The sequence below is a fragment of the Oryza sativa genome, chromosome 3 (assembly GCF_034140825.1).
Source record: "Oryza sativa Japonica Group chromosome 3, ASM3414082v1".
Lineage (NCBI taxonomy): Eukaryota > Viridiplantae > Streptophyta > Magnoliopsida > Poales > Poaceae > Oryza > Oryza sativa.
This window is the reverse complement of record NC_089037.1, coordinates 12,402,452-12,421,184: the sequence shown is the minus strand read 5'-3', so window position 1 is coordinate 12,421,184 and position 18,733 is coordinate 12,402,452. Positions and strand designations below refer to the sequence as shown.

Here is an 18,733-nt window from a genome sequence, read left to right as displayed (position 1 = left end):
TTTGATTATTCATCTGATTCCTTTCAAAAATAAAATATGAAATATTGTGTGATCTGAAATCCTGAAGTTCAAATCTAGAATGTGATGTCTAGAAGCTGGTCTTTCAGAAACAATGTAGATAATTCATATATCATACATAGCTACCAAATTTATGGATAGAACTGACAACGTCAATGATAGTTTAGTGTAACACAATGCAAAATGAAAATAAAATATAGTGCAACACGGTAAAAGAGTACAGGTTCATGGATACACCAAAATCTATTCAAAAAAAGCCTACTCATTGTAGGTTGAGCCAAATGCTATTAATTGAAATGTAACTTTCTAGCAGCCATGGCTGAATCTCGCTGAACTCCAAATAAAAGACTTGTAAATCCGCCTTGGATTAAAGGAGCATCCATGGTCGAGGATTGCCCAAACCCATCATATGCAGCCATTGTCGAGGATTGCCCATACACATCATATGCAGCCATGGTCGAGGATTGCCCACACACATCATTTGCAGCCATGGTCGAAGATTGCCCACACACATCACCAACATCTTCATCTTCATCTTCTGATGCATTATTTAGATCTTCTCCTATATAGTTCAAACATACAAAATATCAGAGTATAAAAAAAATTAATTATACAAGCATACAATGGGAATAAACATGCCGGAATGGGTAGGATCAGCACCTTTATTCTTAGCAGTTTTTGTTTTCTTCCGTTTCTTCTTTTCAACTGCATCTTTTGATCGTCTACTCTTTGGGCCTTTGACCACTCGAGGAACTCTAATTGATATTGCACCATTTAATGTGTCCATAACACAGTCATTTGAATTTAGAGGAACCTCACATGTTTTTTCTTGCATCTTGCTTAGAGAACTATCTGCCTCCAAGTCCAAATTATTTATGGCTTTCTCCAAATCATCAAGAAGTTCTTTCGAAACTGAACATTTCAAAGCGATGGATGTTGCCTTTCGAGAGATACGTGCAGCATGTGTTTTCAAAGTTTCCTTCTCACTTCCTTGTTTATCAATATTAAATCCTTTTTTCGCATATTTTGTCCACCTGTTGAGTATATATTGAGATGGCATAGTGAAAACTTCATTCATATTGAAGACTCTGAGGGCATGCTTGCACAGTATACCTATAAGATGTGGATGCCATTTTTCAGATGTTTGTATAAACAAAATTATAATGCGATTTAAAGTATGCATACATACCAATGGACTCGTACGTTCTGCAAGAACATGTAATGGTCATATCCGCAGTGTTATACACAATTGTTGCTTCCTGATCTGATTCCATGGGCATAACCATGAATGTCAATATTGATCCCTCAGTTTGCAACAACTTACATGACAATGAAAATTGTTTTGTAAACTCCTCTTCAAACTCTGAATACATCTTCCTTGTATATGAGTCAGCTGCGGTCTTCAACATAGGTAAATTTGGGATGCAAGTAACGGGGCTCGAGTTTCTTGACTTAAAATCTGCATCCAACTCATTTTCACGAAGACTGGCAGCAACCTTATCACATTCTACAAGGAGCTCAGAAAGACCAAGTTTCCTACGAAATCTTTTCTTGAAGACATTATTCATACCTTCGCTCCTTTGAGTCGAGGTCATATCAGCTGTAAAAGAGTCACGAAAGACAATAGCCCACTTTCCTTCAACCTATATAGATTTGACATCCATACGTTATCCTCAAGCTTGTATTCACTCAACAATTCATGCCACATCTTGTTGAAATGATACTCCGCTTTCTCCTCATAGACACATTTCTTAAAATCAGTTAGAAACTTGTTAGGATGCTTATGAATGACATGACCAAGATTTTTACCACCATTTAGATAAATGTGCCACAAACAAAGACGGTGTCTTGTGTTTGGGAATACTAAAGCAATTGCTGCTGCCATGGCCGCGTCTTGATCAGTGAAAATTGTGCTTGGATGCTTTCCTGACATTGATGTTAGAAAAGTTTCAAAGAGCTAAACAAATGATTCAATAGTTTGATTAAATAACAACGCAGCACCAAAAATTACAGTCTGCTTGTGATGGTTGGTTCCAAGGAGTGGAGCAAAAGGCATTTCAAACTTATTAGTATCAAATGTGGTGTCGAATGACACAGCATCACCAAAACAGGAGTAATCCATGATAGATTGACCATCTGCCCAAAAGAAATTAGCTATCCGACCATCTTCCTTGTCTATTTGGATGGCGTAAAAAAATGTAGGATCCTCTAATTGCTTATTCTTCAACTATTCCAACAATGTTTGTGTGTCATTGGATTCTAAGTACTTCTTGCGTTCGCGACCGATCTCATTATTGCAATCCATCTTTGAGAATGGTACTTTGTCAGCTCCTCCATACCACTCCTTCATGAACTCATACACTTGCGCTGGTTTCATCCCGGCTTCCCTTATTTGGCCAATTAGCTGCCTATCTGCTTCTATAACACGCCGTTGGGACCTCACCTTGTGCGACTTATTTGGACTAACAAGACAATGGTTGTGTTCAAGTACAACTTTTTGCACTGTCCAAATTCCCTTTCGACAAATACTAAACTGAACACAAGCATCACAACTCGTCCTAGTAGTGTCTAGTGATGACTTAGTCTGTCGTTGTCCTTGGTTACTACAAACTATATATTTCTGGTATATAGTTCCATCGACTCGGTGCTTTGCTTGGCTCTTTCTAATACTGAACCCAATCTTCCCGGCATAGGTGTTGTACATATCATACACTTTCTGCTCTGAATCAAAAGCCATTCCAACTTGAGGCAAGATCAAAGTTTGTGCAACTTTATCATTGGCCTGTTGTACGATAAATGAGTTATATTACCACAGTATGAAATATTCTGTTTTCCATCGAATTTGCTATTAAATTATCGTTACCTGATTTGGTGCTTTATCTGCCATCTCTTCAAGTACTATGCGACATAGTGTGTTGTCATCACCATTAGCGTTGGCATCGATAGCGCCGGCAACATCTTCTTCCATGGTCATAAACTCGGAGATCTGTGCAAGATGATCATGCACGATATGATCACACATCAGTACGTATTAGCCACACATCAGTATTTGCGATGAGGGCATGTAAGACGATCACTCACGATCATGCATGCATGTACTGATGAAAAATCATGAGTCAATTAGCTAGGCAATGTACCTGCGTTCTCTGCTTGCCATCGGCTCCATGATCCCCAACGATTACATCGTGTTCATGTGAAGATTGTCCTGCCATGTCGTGCGCTACGGCAGGCAAAGGTTGCATCAGATGAGACGACGGCACCAGAAGCTCGGCGGCGCCTGTGCTCTTCTGCTGGACTCCTCGTCCTGCCATGTAGCGAATCTGTTTTGCTCTAATCGTCCGCCTCTAATCACGCCCTACCCAATCTAATCCTGAGCCGCGCAAGCCGAGCTGAGGGAGAACGACCTGAGTCGAGCCGTGCAGGATGCGGACCCGCTTGTGTGGGCCGGCCGTCGGATGAGCGCCTCATCCACGCGTCATGCATCCGCGTCGGGGCGCACGGACTGCTGTTTTGCATCCGGTCTGCACCAGATTTTTTTCCGCCATCCCCTCCCAGACGGTTCTCCCCCATCTCTCTCCTGTACCCCTCGGCCTTCTCCCGCTCCTCCCCGCACCTCCCTCCCGCTCCACCACCACGCGGCGGCGCGGTGACGACGAGCGAACGCGGCGGCGGTGGTGGCAGCTGGGGAGGTGACGAGCGGACGCGGCATCGGCGGTGGCGGAGGCGATGAGCGAACGCGGCATCGGCGACGGGCGAGGCGATGAGCGGACGCCGGGGTTCTTGTCGGCGATGAGCGGTCGGATGCTGCCTCGTCGGCGGCGACGAGCGGACGCGGCATCGTCGGCGGCAGCGGTGGCGACGAGCGGATGCAGCCTCGTTGGCAGCGGCGACGAGCGGACACGGCATCGGCGGCGGCGTCGTCGGCGGCGGTGGTGACGAGCGGACGCGGCATCGGTGGCGGCGACAAGCGGACGCGGCCTCGGTGGCGGCGGCGACCGGCGGACGCGGCTTCGGCGGAGGCGGCGGCGACGAGCGGACGTGGCCTCGTCGGGGTTCTTGCTAGTTCATTGCTAGTTCATGCGTCGGGGACCCGGGGTTCTTGCTAGTTCTTGTAGTATCTCTTTTTCTCTCTTCTTGGTTCTTGGTTCTTCTATGATCTTGGTGCTTGCTAGTTCATTGCAGGTGTAATTTCTCTTCTTCTTTTCTACCGCAAATTGTCTTATTATCTCCCCATCTCTGTGAATGTACTACTGATGATGAATGGCTGTGAATGGTACAAAGAATGGCTGTGATTAATAAGGGCAGTTTGGTATTTTCACTTTAACCTTAAACTTGCATCGGGAATTTAGGGTTCGATATTTACCAGGACGGAGGGAGTACGTGTTAGTTATTAATTATTTTTAATATCAAATTACGTGTTAGTTATTAATTATTTTTAATATCAAATTTTAGTTGTTTGTAAATTATATTCCTATATGGAATCTAGACACGTCTTTCAATATTTCTTTTTTTAAATTCAATTTTTATTATCTATAATTGTATTTCTATATAGACTCTAGGCTCTTCTTCCAATTTTATTTATTTTAAATTCTAAATTTTTATTATTTCTAATTATATTTCTATGCAGACTCTAAATTAATCTTTCAATATTCTTTAATTTTAATTTTGAATTTCAGTTACTTCTAAATTGTATTCCTATATTGACTTTAGACTCTTCTTCCCATATTTTTTTTATTAATTTTGAATTTTAGTTATTTGTAAATTGTATTTTTATACGGACTCTAAACTTTGTTTTTAATTTTATTATGTTTATTCCGAATTTTAGTTAGTTTTAAATTCCTATATGGACTCTATACTCTACTTTTAAAAAAAATTACGAATTTTTATTATTTCTTAATTATATTTCTATATGGACTCTATACTATACTTCTAGTATTTCTTATTTTTAATTCCAAATTTTTATTATTTTCTAATTGTATTTCTATATGGACTCTATACTCTTCTTCTAATATTCTTTATTTTTAATTCCGAATTTCAGTTATTTATAAATTGTATTTCTATATATGGACTCTAGTCTCCTCTTCCAATATTTCTTATTTTTTAATTCCGAATTTCAACTATTTCTAAATTGCATTTCTATATGAACTCTATTTTTCTTTTTCTTCGAATAATATAAGAATTTCTAGGCCGTGAGAGCGAACGTGGTTGCACCTTTTTTTATTCCTTTAATAAGTTAATAGATAACGACATGTCCAAACGCTAGCGGGAAGTAAGTTAGAGGATCTCAATTCCACATCTATGATCAATTTCATATAAAAATAAGTTAAATGCTAGATCTTTTGGAAAATTTCTTTCAATTCAATTTTTCATGTGGTGTAATCATTTTTTTCTATGTTTTCAATTCATGTAGGATTTGTTGAGGGGGGGGATGCTACTTTGATTTCTGTTTTTTTGCCGTGCTTTACACATGTATTGACATGGAAAAAACTCTCTTCGTGCGTGTCACGTTAGTGTTGTGACAAAGAGGAGAGGTTGCGGTAGGTCAGATCATGTATGGTGCACAACACCACCGGTGGGGTTAACACCCTGAGAGGCACTCATATCACTTTCACAGGACCCCCCGAAGCTAGTCGGCGTGCAAGACCCCCTAGCTTACAAGCACGTGCTGTATAAAATGCGCAGGAGATGCAGCCGGAGGCCCAGCTACCAGCCCATCGCGCAACCAGAAAAGCCCCAAACCGTCTTATTTCTCATCAGGTTTACCATATAGTTTTAGGTGTGATTATCGCCACGCATGATTTGATGATTATCGCGATAACCATGTAATTTCTGTGAAAACTATATGATTATATAATGGTTTTAAAAATTAAGAAGATCGTGACAGATGATAACGCGGGATAACAACAAGGTTTCGTAAACCCTGCTCTGATCTCTGCACTGCACACAAGGGAAGCAACCGACACCCACGCGTGGCATACTACGCAGCAGCTCGAGGGTCGAGCGCCTCGTGCCGACAAGTGATATGACGCTGGCACTAGCAGCAGCAGCCAGGCTCATCAAACCAGGCCATCCTCCACGCGTCCCCCCTCCGGCCACGCCCACGCCTGCGCCGCATCCGGAATCTTCGGGCCCACGGATAAAACGAGACAGCGTCCCCGGAATCGAATCTCCCGTGTGCATCCATCGATCCACCACCTCTCCCGACGCTGCTCACTCGCGTACTACAGTACTCCTATACTACTACACCGCGGCGCGTGCGGTGAAACGTGTCCCGTCTCCCCGAGCTACGTGTACGTGTTACCCACGCGCCATGCGGTCCCTCGTCTCCCGCACCGCGCCCCCCGCGCGCCCGACGTCGCTGCGGGGCCGTGGCGCCGGTGCCGTCGCGGCTGGCCATGGACAGGCCACGTTTGGCCGTCGCGCCGTTCACGGCGGCTGGCTCGTCGCGATCCGTCTCCGCGCACGGTGCCGGTGCGGCGGCGGGACGGAGCCGGTGGAGGCGCGGAAGGAGAGGGAAGGAGGACCGGGGAAGGGGGAGGAGGAGGAGGAGGAGGCCGCGGCGGCGGAGGAGCTGGAGGTGCTGGAGGAGGAGGCCATGGGCGGTGGCGACGAGGGGCGCCGCCCCACGGACTACGACCGCCGCGCGCACATCTTCGAGGAGAGCTCCCGGGTGTTCAGCGCACTGAAGCACCGGCACGACGACGGCCACGGCGTGGACGGCGACCACGGCGCCGCGGCGGCTGAGGTGGCGCGTCACGGGGACACCGGCCGCTAGCCTGCTAAAGCGCATCGTATTGTACGTATTATTATACAGTAGTATGTGATACAATGTAAACGTAGTGTACAAAAGTTTTAGAAAAAAACGTTCTGTACTAATATACTGTATGTACTCCGTATATAGTAGTATCATATCACACCGCGAAACATTTGCACCAGTTTTGTTTTTTTGAGCAAAAAACATCTCCACTGTGCTTCTCCTCATTTTATCACCTTACACCAAAAAACCTCTTGTTCATTGTCATGCGGATTGTTGCACCAACACAGCAAGACGACGAACCTACGGTGGATGTAATAGAAAGAGTAGAAGAATGGTTGTGCTTAGTTCTATGGGTCTAAGTTTTTTTTTTAAAAAAGTATATGAACACATTAAATGAAGACTAATAATACGCATATAAAATTTGAGACGAATTTATTAAGTCTAATTAATCTGTTATTAGCAAATATTTATCGTAGCATCACATTGTCAAATCATGGTGTAATTAAGTTTAAATAATTCGTCTCGCAATTTACATATAAACTGTGTCTGTATAATTGATTTTTTTTCCACATTTAATGCTTTATGTATGTGTCTAAACATTTGATTAGATGTGATATTTTTGATCAAAATTTTTTTAAATCTAAACCAGGCCTATACCGCATTTCAGCCTCAGAAGAATTTCAGTGAGCAAGAAAACGCAGTGCAACTGTGCAAACTGCGAAGGGCACATGGTCATGATACGTACAGCAGCTTCAAACATTCATAATCAAAAGTGGCAATCCTTTTCCATTTCAGAAGGAAGAAAAACTCCTCTATCAAGATTAAAAAAAAACTCAAAATAGTTACAACAGCTAATTTGCACACAGGTCGTAGCCTTTTTAGCCTATACAATCAACAATACTGCAAATCACACACCACCACCAAAAAGCACACAAAATTGCCACAGAAAACCAACCTTTACACAAACTAATGATCAAATACAATGAACTATCACACCTATCAGCATCTTACCCACTATCCCAGCACCCTAATAACCAAGCCCGTTTCTGAATTCCCTAAACTGGCCATAATCAGTTAATCCTCAAAAAATAGAGTAGTGTACATCATCCGCTATGACCTGACGAGTGACTACCTGAGCTTCAGGGATTCCAGTCCATGGATCCCCTTCTTCAGGATCCCTGGGAGCGGCAAGCCACGGCCTCTTCTCACCTTCGCGCTGGGATGCTCCTCTTCGTCAGCTACGCAGATGGCCTTGCCCTTCGTGTCACTCGTTCTTGCAGCGGGCGTCCGCTCTCCGAAGCTCTCGTACAGGTCGGGGGAGCGCCGCAGCCGCAGCAGCTCGCTCGCCGACGAGTACCCCATCAGCCGGTGCAGCTTGGCGCTCCGCTCGTCGTCGACGGTGTCGAACGACGAGTTCCTCGACACGTGCAGCGGCTGCTGCTCCTCCTCGGTGGAGTAGCTGATCACGCCGTACTCCTCCGAGTACGAGAACGGGTCGGCGTCGCCGGCCGCCTGATGGATCTCGTAGTCGTCGGTGCTGTACTGGCACTCCTCGCCGTCGCCGGACGGAGACTGGAGCTTCTTCTTGGCCGGGTCCCTGTACGAGTAGGAGAGGATCTCCGAGCAGGAGCCGCACTGCAGCCGGCGCGTGCCTTTGCTCGGGACGGCGAAGTCGGTGGGCAGCTGGACCAGCCGGTTGCAGCCGGAGCAGACGACGAACGGCGCGCCGCGCAGCACCGGCCGGCAGTGGTGCCTGGGCGGAGCCCGGCGCCTCGTCGTCTCCTGCACCGGCGGCCTTTGCATCGCGCCTTCTTGGCTCTTCCATGGCCGGTCATGGTGGTGACATGGTGGTGGCCGGCAGCTATGGTAATGGCAGCAGTCGTGGGAGCACGGTCGCCTCATCGTCTCCATCTGGTCGCTGTGGCAGCACGAGTAGGCCCTGCGCCGCCGGCGATATCGCAGCGAGGAAAGCTCACGATGATGATGAGGAGGAGGAGGGACTTGGCCTGACCTGCTCAGGCGAGATACATGGCCGGAATGCTTAGCTGCAGGGTGGTAAGCCGTGAGTGGCACACTGGAAGTGAACGGCGCACGAGGCTTGCTGTAGCCGTCTTGCTTTGAAGGACGAGGAGGGTAAGCTGCTGTTTTTGGCTTGCGATCGTCGTCGTCTTCTCCTTCTTCTTCAGGTTTGCTGAAAAATTCAGAGAGGTCACCTCTCAGCTCGTCCACTGTCTTCATGATCTTCGATTGGAGCGGCTCGCTCGCCCTGAAGCTCTTGGACTGGAGGGAAGTCCTGGCAGAGTGGAAATCCATTGAGCTACCGGCCGACGCGCGATGCGACTCTCGAAGATCGCAAGAACGGGATTGCACCCTCACAAGATGGCCTTTCTTGGTTGCCTCGTCTTCGGTTTTGGTTGCTTCCTTCAGCTCGGAGTCTGACTTGCTCTCCTGATGTAAGGGCAATTCGTGCTCAGGTAAACTCAGGTTGCATTCTGTATCAATATCTCCACCTCCTCTTACCCTGCAATCCTCTGAATTCTCAGCAATTCCTTCCACATTGTAGGTTTCCTCTCTGTCGGAATCGATATCCATGCCATTTGCATTGGGTGGTATTTCTTCAGAAGGGCCTTCGATCCTTCCACTAGTGTTCTGGCCATCCAAATTGCAATCTTCCTTGTTGTCAGTATCTGCAACTTCAGAAGCATTATTCTCAACTGACATAGCATGGCCATTATCGTTGCTGCTCGTGCCATTACTGGCATGCTCTGTGTCAGTGCTCGGAGCATCAGGGGTACGGGATCTGTCCATGGTAGCACCACTGAAAGCAATATCCTTCTTTTGAGGATGCACTCCATTGCTCGCGGTGGTAGCAACCGAAAAATCATCGGAGTCTTGCCGGACTTGTTTCGTCGCTACATTTTGTCCATTGCTGGGACGGATTTTAACTGCATAAGAAGGAAATCATCAGGAACAAGTCAGCCAACAGATGAACAAATGATCAAATTTACTGCTACCCAGTACCCAGCTAAGCGAATCACACAAGTTTACCTCGAAGTATGGTGTCACAACCACCACACTTGTAGACCTCAACACTGGGAGGTTCTGGTAGAATGTTATAACACTTTGGGCATCTCACCAGGCGTAAACCTCCAGTGTTTACGCTTGCCATGAAGCAAGAAACGCCCAGAACATCACACGATGCACAATTTATCAGGTTGATGTAGAACCTAATTCCTCTGCTTGTCAATGGTGTCCTCTGAGCTCTAATATTACAACGCCCGCTGAGCCTGAAAATGTGCAAGAAAAAGATGTTCAGAATCTATCTAGCAGTCTCGGCTGGACTTGCATCCATAGAAGAGCAATGAGGACACAGACTAAGGACAAAGTCATGAACTAACTTCAGCAGCATCAAAATCAGAAGAGATGCCGAACGAGATTAAGAAATATAAATACACGATCAACGCATCTTGAGGCACTGAAATTAGTGTGCGATCAGTCATATATTAGCAACACAGAGCAAGGGGAACTTACTCGGACTTTATTGACCAGGGAAACAACCACCTAAAAAGCTATTTACATGAATAGGTAACAGCTAAAAAAGGACACACATGTCTGTCCCCTGCTCATCCAGGTCATCAGAGAACTGAGAACATCAGCAATTGTCTCAATACTACCAGTCCTCGACCGATTAACCTTGTCGGACAAATTCAAAGAACTACTGTACTACAGTATGTAGAAAGCTAAGATCAGAGAACAAATGCTGCCATGATCGTGGTTAGTATTACTATCAGTAGCACAAACTAGCAACACAAACTGAATTACTGAAACCTGTACAACTCCAGTGGAAGCATATCGCAGAAAAAAAAAAAGAAAAACAGAGAGGCATCAAGAACAGAACTCACCGAGCATCGTCAAGAACACCTAAAGACTCCTGCTTCTACTTCTACAGTTCTACCCAAGAAGAACGTGAAGACGCCGAGAGAGGGAGACGAACAGGGGAGATATGAGGGTATGAGCACGAACTCCCTCCCAAACTCCCAAGACAAAAACTGAAGTATACTAAATCCGGAGACAGGAAAGAGGGAGAAATGAGGGCGAAAAGGAGGAGGAGGAGGAGGAAGAAGCCAAGAACTCACCTTTTCTCCAGACCTCCTCGGCCGCTTCTCCCCGTCGTTTCTCCTCAACTGCTGCTCCGCTTCTCGGAAAGTTTGGCAGGCGAAACGAAGAAGCAAACGAACAGTGAGAGCCCAGGATTATAAAAGAGATCAATTCTTTCCTCGCAGAGGAGCTGGGGTTGACTAGGAGGAAAGCTTTAATTGCTCCAACCCAATCACCGGTGTGAACGGGCCTCCCCGGCGGGGAGACTTCTCCGCACCGCGCTTTTGCTTCGCTTGTGTGTACTGCTGCGAGAGAGAGAGAGGGAGGAGGAGAAGTGGAGAACAACCCGTGGTCAAACTGTGAGCGGGTTGGTAGTAAAATAAAATAAAACGGAGAGGAGGAGCGGGAGGATTTGAAGGTTGACCGTGGATGGGCGTGTTGACTTCACGCCACGTCATCGCGGTGGTTTGGATGGCCAGATGGGTGGTGGTCGTGGCGCCCGCGTGTTGGGCCCGCCTGCCCTATCCACGCGTGCTTCTTCGCTCGGGGCGATGGGGCCCAGCTGACAGGGACAGTAAGGTGAGTGAGATGAGATGAGAACGTGTCTCGCGGTAAAACGTTTACCCTTCTAGAAAACGAGCCCCCGAGAGTCTCAACTCTCATCAAAGTCTGAAGTCTGAAATTCTGAATGTCCAATATTCTATAATCACTTGTCCTGTTCCTTTGGTCTTGAGAAAGTCAGAACGTATGCGATGCGATGCGAGCCACAGCAAGTGGCCCCGTGTATGTAGTTCTGTACTTGACAGCTCATTCAATATTTCAACGGTGACGGGCTGATGGCTGATGGCTGAAGTCTGAAGCAATGGAGTACTAGTTCTGTAGACGGTTTCTGTTGCAGGTTTCATTATTTCGAAAACTACTCTGTCCTAATAAGTTGCGAGTATATTTTACGATGGAGAGAGCACATATCTCATCGACTCGTCGACTGATGGTTTTCTCCACAGTCCACACCACAGCAAGATTACTCGGCTTCTTCCCTGGTAAATTCGTGTATCCATTCATCCATTGCCTGCAGAGTGCAGACCGACCATCTTCAGGCTTGCTCAGCTCAGTCTCGCATTGACACTCTTGAGGACTCGTTGAAACGAGAAGGAAAAGAGATAATAATACTCCTTAGCCATGGCGGCTAGGAGGTAGGAGTAGGTAGCATCAACGACGACAAGTAGTATTCCATAAGGAATTAGGGCCCCTTTAAATCGCAGGATTGAGAAAACAGAGGAATAGAAAAAACGTAGGAATTGAATGCCACATTTATTGGATTTCTATAGGATTTTGAAACACAGGAAAGTCTCCAAACTGTCGTTTGATTAGCACACAGAAAAAACGCAGGAATCTTAGACACATGAAGAGGAAAACATGAGGTGAGACCTCATGCTTATTTTCCTTCAAAGTTACTCTAGTAAGGTTCATTCCATAGTAATTTCAAAGGAATTGATAGGAAATAATCCTTTATTTCAAAGGACACTATAGGATTATTTTTTATAGGATAAAATCCTATTTTTATGGTTTTTCCTTTCATTCAAAGGGGCCTTAATCCAGGATCTACGGCAGCTTGCCCCGATCCACGAACAGTGTGTCTTTGCTGGAAAAGTTAGGGTTCATAAATCTGGGCAGCAGCGGAGGTATGCTGCCAATAAATGAGCCGACGCTGTCATCCATTCCATCGGCTCACCGACTCGAACAACGATCCGCTATTTACTGCTTCACATCAACCACTCAAACTTCATCGCTACTCCAGCAGTCCAGCTTGAAGTTGTTCGTAAGAAGTCGTTGATACGACGACGTCCGTAAGCTTATGTGTGCTGCTGGGTTGGTCGCTGAACTAAAAACGCACTACTAGTACTGTAGTAGGGTCCGGTTCAGGTCGTCGGTTACACGCGCGTACAAGCAGCATGTGGCCGTGTTGAGTCAAGTCGCCGACAGGTAGGAGGATCTCGCACTAGCTGAAGGCACAGGACACAGGAAAAAAGACTATATATATATTACTGCTTCTAATAGAGTAAGTTGTCCTATAGTTGTTGAGATTTGTTGTAGTGGCCAATTCTTCGCTTTTGGATAAAACCAAGCCCCTTTCTTGAATACCAGTAAAAACCGAACATTCTGACTAGTGACTAGAGCAATGCTAGCAGAGCACTTCATGATTACTTGTAGTCAGTACAGTCAAAAGGGCATTCTATTCCATCGATGTCTTACAAATGAATTCGCTTTTCAACAACCCACCAAAGCCACAGAAACCCGTGCGTGATCCTCCAATATCTACAACTAACTAAAGGCATAAACTAGCCATATACTCCAGTGGCGCCTGACAATCATTCACTGAAACAGGAGAAAAAAGTTTCTCCCTGATGCTCCCGCGAGCATCATGTGTCCGTTGTCCATTGGTAGTTCCCAGCCATCATCCCGGTCCCTCATTTTCCTATGGAGTTTTCGAACACTGGAATTTCGAAGACTATTTGGTCAATAGTCCATTGGTAGTTCCCAGTCACCATCTCGGTCCCTCATCTTCCTATGGAGTTTTCGGCCACTGGAATTTCGTAGACCGTTTTGTCTCTGAACACGCCGAGCTTTTCTCCTCCGATATCTACCGTTATCATCCATCTGACCACCAGGTCCTTGGATATTTTGTGTGCCCCAAATACCCTGATATTCAATTGATGAATATTTCACTCAACAAGGTTTTTGATTGAATTATGGTCTCATTTCCATCCTAATCAGTTGAATAGTTCTATCAGAAACAATCATAAAACAAACCTGTGTTAACCGTTGAACCCGAGAGATTGCATCTTCATGCACCACTATTGTATCAGAAACTATATCAAGCACATCTTCAACAAACAAGCAATATGTGCTTACCTGGAAAGAAAGAAGCAGTCTGAGAAGGCAGCATAAGATTTGGCATGCTTATATATGTAAGATGACAAGAAGGTTTCCAGAAAATTACCAGACTAGAAGGGACAATGGAAATCCCAAACGAGTCAAGCTCAAGAGACTCCATAGCACCAGTGTTGATGTCAAAGGTGAAGCCACGCACCTAAAGAATGAAAAGGGCACCTTGAAAACATCAATGTTAAGTGGTCTCCTCAGATGCAAATCCGAAATCCAAATTACAAAGATTACCTCTCTCAAAGACCACACAGACTCACCTTACCAACATTACGCCTCCTAGATGTAACAACACTGTAGCCCACCTAAAAAATTTAGGCAGAATAGTAAATAAGCAATGAAACTACAGTATTTCTCGGTTCATATATTTGCCCATGCAACTGAGAGAAAGGAACAGTTCTTTTCAGAGAGGGCTACACTGATAACCCTACCAATGAGAATTTTATATAAAAGATGGCATTGAATAGTGTTTCCCCTGCAGTTTATATATTTCACCTTTTGCTTTCCTAGATTAAAACAAAAAATTTCATGATATAGAAATGCAACCTCTGTTTGAATCCAGAAAAAAAAGCATACCAAGCTGTGCAGTCCAACTAGCTTAAACTCATTCTCGACCACGGTTTCATCCTCAACAAGCACAACATCTCCAACCTATAAAAGGAATTAGTACATTGAACATTATTGAAAATGATTTTCCTAAAAAAAACATCATTGAAAACGAAGTATCTGCTGCAGTATCGATAGTAATATGCTCTTATGTTTATGTGGATAGCAATAATAAAGGCGAAATGAAAAATAAATCGAGTATTCATGCACATCCCACCTGATATATGTCCTCAAAAAGGAATTTCTCAGCTTCTCCCGAAAGCAAACTTGGCCTCACTTCAACCAATGCAACAATCCACTGAAGAAAAATGGAAGATAAACAAATTTATCAAGGTGCTGGTCATATACAATAACATCGACTAACAGTAGCTACATACAAAAAGGGTATATTGCCTATGAACAGGTGAACAGGTCTCTTCAGACAAGCTAATCCTAAGAACCAGCTCAAAGAAGGGGGGAAAAAGAGGAGGGGGTAGATGAAGTGTGGTCTGAAACAATAAACCAGATTTGATGAAATTCGGATGAGACCCACAAGGTTTGTAACGTTGCAGAGTTGCTGTGCTATTTTTTTGGCCTTGGAGAAATCATTCATAGACACCAGACTATTCTTTGGCAAGTTACTCAACTACTTATGGGATACTTTCTCTAATATACAGGTGCAATTGATAAGCTGCAGGCTACTAGCAAGCCAGAAAATTCACGAGTTGATGATTGATGCTGAATTACTGATGAATATGCTGCTGGGCGAAGCTTCACTGGCTGTCTATGTGTTTAACTGAAGAGTAAGTACTATGCAGTGTTAGTGTGACTTGTTTTCTTTTTTTTTTTTTTAAAAAAAAGGCAAGATAACCATCTTTACGCTGCCACATTTCATTTTTCTAGCATGTGTCCTTCTCTCTACTTCTGTGAGAGCCTGCATTACACTCTGCAGAAAAAAAAGGCAGTGCAACTTTCATGGGAATCTAGTTTTGTGGACAGTCCGTGCTGATGTGGTGGCACACTCAGGAAAAATGTTCATCAACATGCGATGGCATCCCAAGTCCAAAACCCTTCCATGTCAGAATCTGATCCACCCATTTCAAAAGAAGTTGGCCTAAGCCACTGTTTCATCTTCCTCTTTTCCTATCATTCTCTCCAAAATTATGCAATGCTGTCGCCATTCCTCTACCTCCAATCAGAAGCCCATCTTCCTCCAGCATCCCGGCATTGCATAATGCACCCCTCTTCTTCGATGTGCAGAGTTGGAATCAATACTGGCTTTTTTGTCTATTTGTGAGCTGGGAAATAAAGGAAAAAATAGTCTAGTTGTGATTTAGACTAACCTGTCTAAGCCAGGGATGCTCAATAACTATTTTTGTCAGCTGTGCCTTAGGAATTTGGAGACGGTAAATAACTTCTTTTTTGAATGCCTATCCTCCGCACAAATTCAGAGTGTAGCACTGGGCAGGCTGCGCCAAACGAGCATCATCTCCAGGTAGGCAAGGTGCACGTCTCATATGGACTGGTGAATACAAGGAATGAGGAGCACTGATCGAGCCACAAGCAAAGGACTACAATCGATTTTCATACTCGTTGTTTGGGAGATATGGAAGGAGCGAAATAGGAGAGTGTTCCAGCAGGAGGGAGTCATCAGTGCAGCAAGTAATCACCCTAATATATGACGAGCTAAAACTTTGAAGCATGGGAGGAGCAAAAAAAAAAACGAAATTATTGCCTAGCTGATGAACTGTGGGTGAGGGTGTGCATGTTGTCTGCCGCCCATATGTAAAATTTTGATCATACCCAGCCACTTGGCTGTTTTGCTCCATCCATGAATACAACGCCAACCACTGGGTTGGTCTTTCGGAAAAAAATATAGGTCGAGAATTACTAGAAACTGATGAATGATTGTCTGGTACAGTAAATCAAAACATGGACTACCCTTCCTCCTGTGGCAGCAGGTTAGGGCAATTTTAGATGAGCTTGATCTAACTGATTCTCCTGACACTCAGAAATGGGGTCTGACAGCTAATAATAAGTACACTACCAATTCTCTATACAGAGCTCTGTCTTTTAGAGGTGTTAAAGATGAGATGCTACAAATAATCTGGAAATCTCCTTGCCCCGTGAAAGTTAAGCATTTCCTTTGGTTGGCTATAAGGGACAGAATTCAATCTTGTGAGCAATTAAAAAGCAAGGGCTGGGATGGGTCAGAGAACTATCTTTTATGCAGTAACATTGAATCTACTAATCATATCCTCTTTGACTGTCCTATGGCAACTTTTGCTTGGTGCATGTGTAGGGATGTCTTGAGTTGGAACACTGTTCCCAGTAATTTTGAGGAGTTTTTCTTGTTAATCAATCACAATTCTAACAAAAATATGAGAGCTTTAACTGCTTTGCTTGCTGCTATTTGTTGGGTACTCTGGACTACCAGAAACAATATGATCTTCAGATCCCAGTTGGTTTATTCTCCCCTAATGCTTCCTTTTCGAATTACTTCTTATTTGCTGCAGTGGAAGGTTTTAGGGCGTGCTGAAGAAGCTAACAGGATGATGGATTTGGCAGAGAAGATGAAGATTGCTGCTGCTAATACTGGAAGCAATAGGTTGGGGATATGTTGATTCCTGGGTTTAGAGGTGCCTCGGATGTTGCAGTTCTGCCTGTCTTCTGGATGTGTGTTTTGTATCTGATGACTGCTATCTGTATAGCAGCAGCCCCTATCTGTCTCTCTGGTCTTAGAGTTGTCTTAGAGGTGGTAGTTTACTGTTGAGCCTCTCTTTGCACTCTTTTGGAGGCCTCGCCCTCCCTATGCTGTAATCTGGTGTCTGGGTTTCCCAGCACAACCTTCGGGCTTTCAAAAGAAGCCGGGTCTTCTGACCTTTTTCTAAAAAAAAAAACTACCCTTCCTCCAGTCCTACCCCTATCTCCCTAGCTGGCGCTCCATTTGTAAAATCGTCCCAACCTTACGAACAAGGCCAGAAACAAACTACAATGCCGATCTACAATGGAAGTATGGAAATACCCCTGTCAAAGAGCCCATCAGAACTTCTGCATTGACATATGTATTGCGTGCAACATTTCATTGATCTTATATTCATGCCTATGTGCTAGTCAATTCCATTAGCATGCAATTGTTTAGGGTTCTCTAGACTTGGTGTGCAGGTGTGGTAAGATTGAACTCCATAGCTTCCCCAAGCATAGTCACAACTGCCTATATACATACCACGGCCTACAATACATCGACAGCTAGTAAACCCTATCCATGAAAGAAATAAAAATGCTGCACAGAAAAAGAATCCACTAAGCAACTAACAAATGCACACTCATCTAGAACAATTTTACATAACGTTGTCAGATTAGATCATTTACACGTTACACTAAAAAAAATGGAGTTAAAACTACATAGTAGTGCCAATTCAAACAGCATAAATTCTGTTTCAGCTAGGCACAGTATACCATAGGGAATTAGGTATTCTACAATGTATGGAAACTAATCGTCATTCGTTAGTCACGAACTGCAAAGGTAAACAGCCGAAACTGAAAGAAAAATGCAGCAGGCAGCAGCAGACCGTACCGACGCGGCGTCGACCCAGAGCTGCGACACGAACCCGAGGCTCCGCGCCGAGCTGACGCTGATCACCTGCTTGGCGAGCAGCCCCGACCGCCTCGCCATCTGCCGCCTCTTCCTCCCGCCGCTGCTCTCGCCGCCGCCGCCGCTCCGCTTCGCCTCCCCGTCGCCATCGTCCTCACTGGCAAGCCCATCTCCGCCCCCTCCATCCCGCGGCTCAACAGCCACCACCTCCTCCTCCTCCTCCTCCTCGAGCTCCCGCTTCAGCGCGAGGAAGTCGAAGGTGGACGGCGGCGGCGGCGGCGGCGCCGTCGAGTCGTCCCGCCGAGGGGCCGCGCGCGCGACGAGGGTGCGGGGGGATGGGCATGGGCCGCGCGTGGTGGGGGCGGGCTTGGGCTTGAGGTTTGGAGGCGGCGGCGCGGGCGCGGGCGCGGGTTGCAAGGCCGGGTGCGGGAATCGCGCGCAGGAGCACATCCTTGATGATCCTTGAGCGATTGAACGGTGAGGACCGAGGAGAGAGGGTTGGAGAGGAGGAGGGATGTGGTGGTCTAGTGGAGTGGAGTGGTAGGGACTAGGGAGGGAGGGATTACGATGAAGGCGCTTCTATTCGCAGGAAACGGATATGAGGAATACGTTTTCTCGCTGCTAAGGAAGAACGCCTATGAGCTTTCCTTTATATGCTTATGCATACGTATAACTTTTTTATATACGTATTGTTAGCAGCAAATAAAATATTATAAATAAACTACGATGAAAAATCA

General features: G+C 45.3%; 3 protein-coding genes and 1 pseudogene across 4 annotated transcripts; 1 reads left to right on the top strand and 3 right to left on the bottom strand.

Moving 5' to 3' along the window:
• Window positions 1-101: 101 nt before the first annotated feature.
• LOC107280351 (protein FAR1-RELATED SEQUENCE 5-like) lies at window positions 102-3,755 on the bottom strand (annotated as a pseudogene).
• A 2,435-nt stretch (window positions 3,756-6,190) lies between these two features.
• On the top strand, window positions 6,191-6,953 carry LOC107277999 (uncharacterized). Its single transcript, XM_015774239.3, has one exon. The coding sequence runs from the start codon at window positions 6,329-6,331 to the stop codon at window positions 6,791-6,793; it is 465 nt and encodes a 154-aa protein (XP_015629725.1). The 5' UTR covers window positions 6,191-6,328; the 3' UTR covers window positions 6,794-6,953.
• A 585-nt stretch (window positions 6,954-7,538) lies between these two features.
• Window positions 7,539-11,005, bottom strand: LOC4332750 (protein ENHANCED DISEASE RESISTANCE 4). 2 transcript variants are annotated; one of them, XM_015774229.3, is made up of 3 exons: window positions 10,912-11,005; window positions 9,824-10,062; window positions 7,539-9,720 (listed from the first exon to the last, which is right to left on the bottom strand). In XM_015774229.3, exons 2-3 carry the CDS (start codon window positions 9,942-9,944, stop codon window positions 7,904-7,906), a joined length of 1,938 nt encoding a protein of 645 aa, XP_015629715.1. In that variant the 5' UTR covers window positions 9,945-10,062; window positions 10,912-11,005; the 3' UTR covers window positions 7,539-7,903. The 2 variants fall into 2 exon arrangements, with proteins under 2 accessions (XP_015629715.1, XP_015629716.1); XM_015774230.3 differs by lacking the exon at window positions 10,912-11,005 and adding an exon at window positions 10,678-10,842.
• Window positions 11,006-13,045: 2,040 nt separating this feature from the next.
• Window positions 13,046-18,496, bottom strand: LOC4332749 (uncharacterized). The gene is made up of 7 exons (XM_015774237.3): window positions 17,979-18,496; window positions 14,640-14,720; window positions 14,393-14,467; window positions 14,077-14,121; window positions 13,875-13,964; window positions 13,685-13,786; window positions 13,046-13,573 (listed from the first exon to the last, which is right to left on the bottom strand). The coding sequence occupies exons 1-7, from the start codon at window positions 18,444-18,446 to the stop codon at window positions 13,391-13,393; spliced, it is 1,044 nt and encodes a 347-aa protein (XP_015629723.1). The 5' UTR covers window positions 18,447-18,496; the 3' UTR covers window positions 13,046-13,390.
• Window positions 18,497-18,733: the final 237 nt, after the last annotated feature.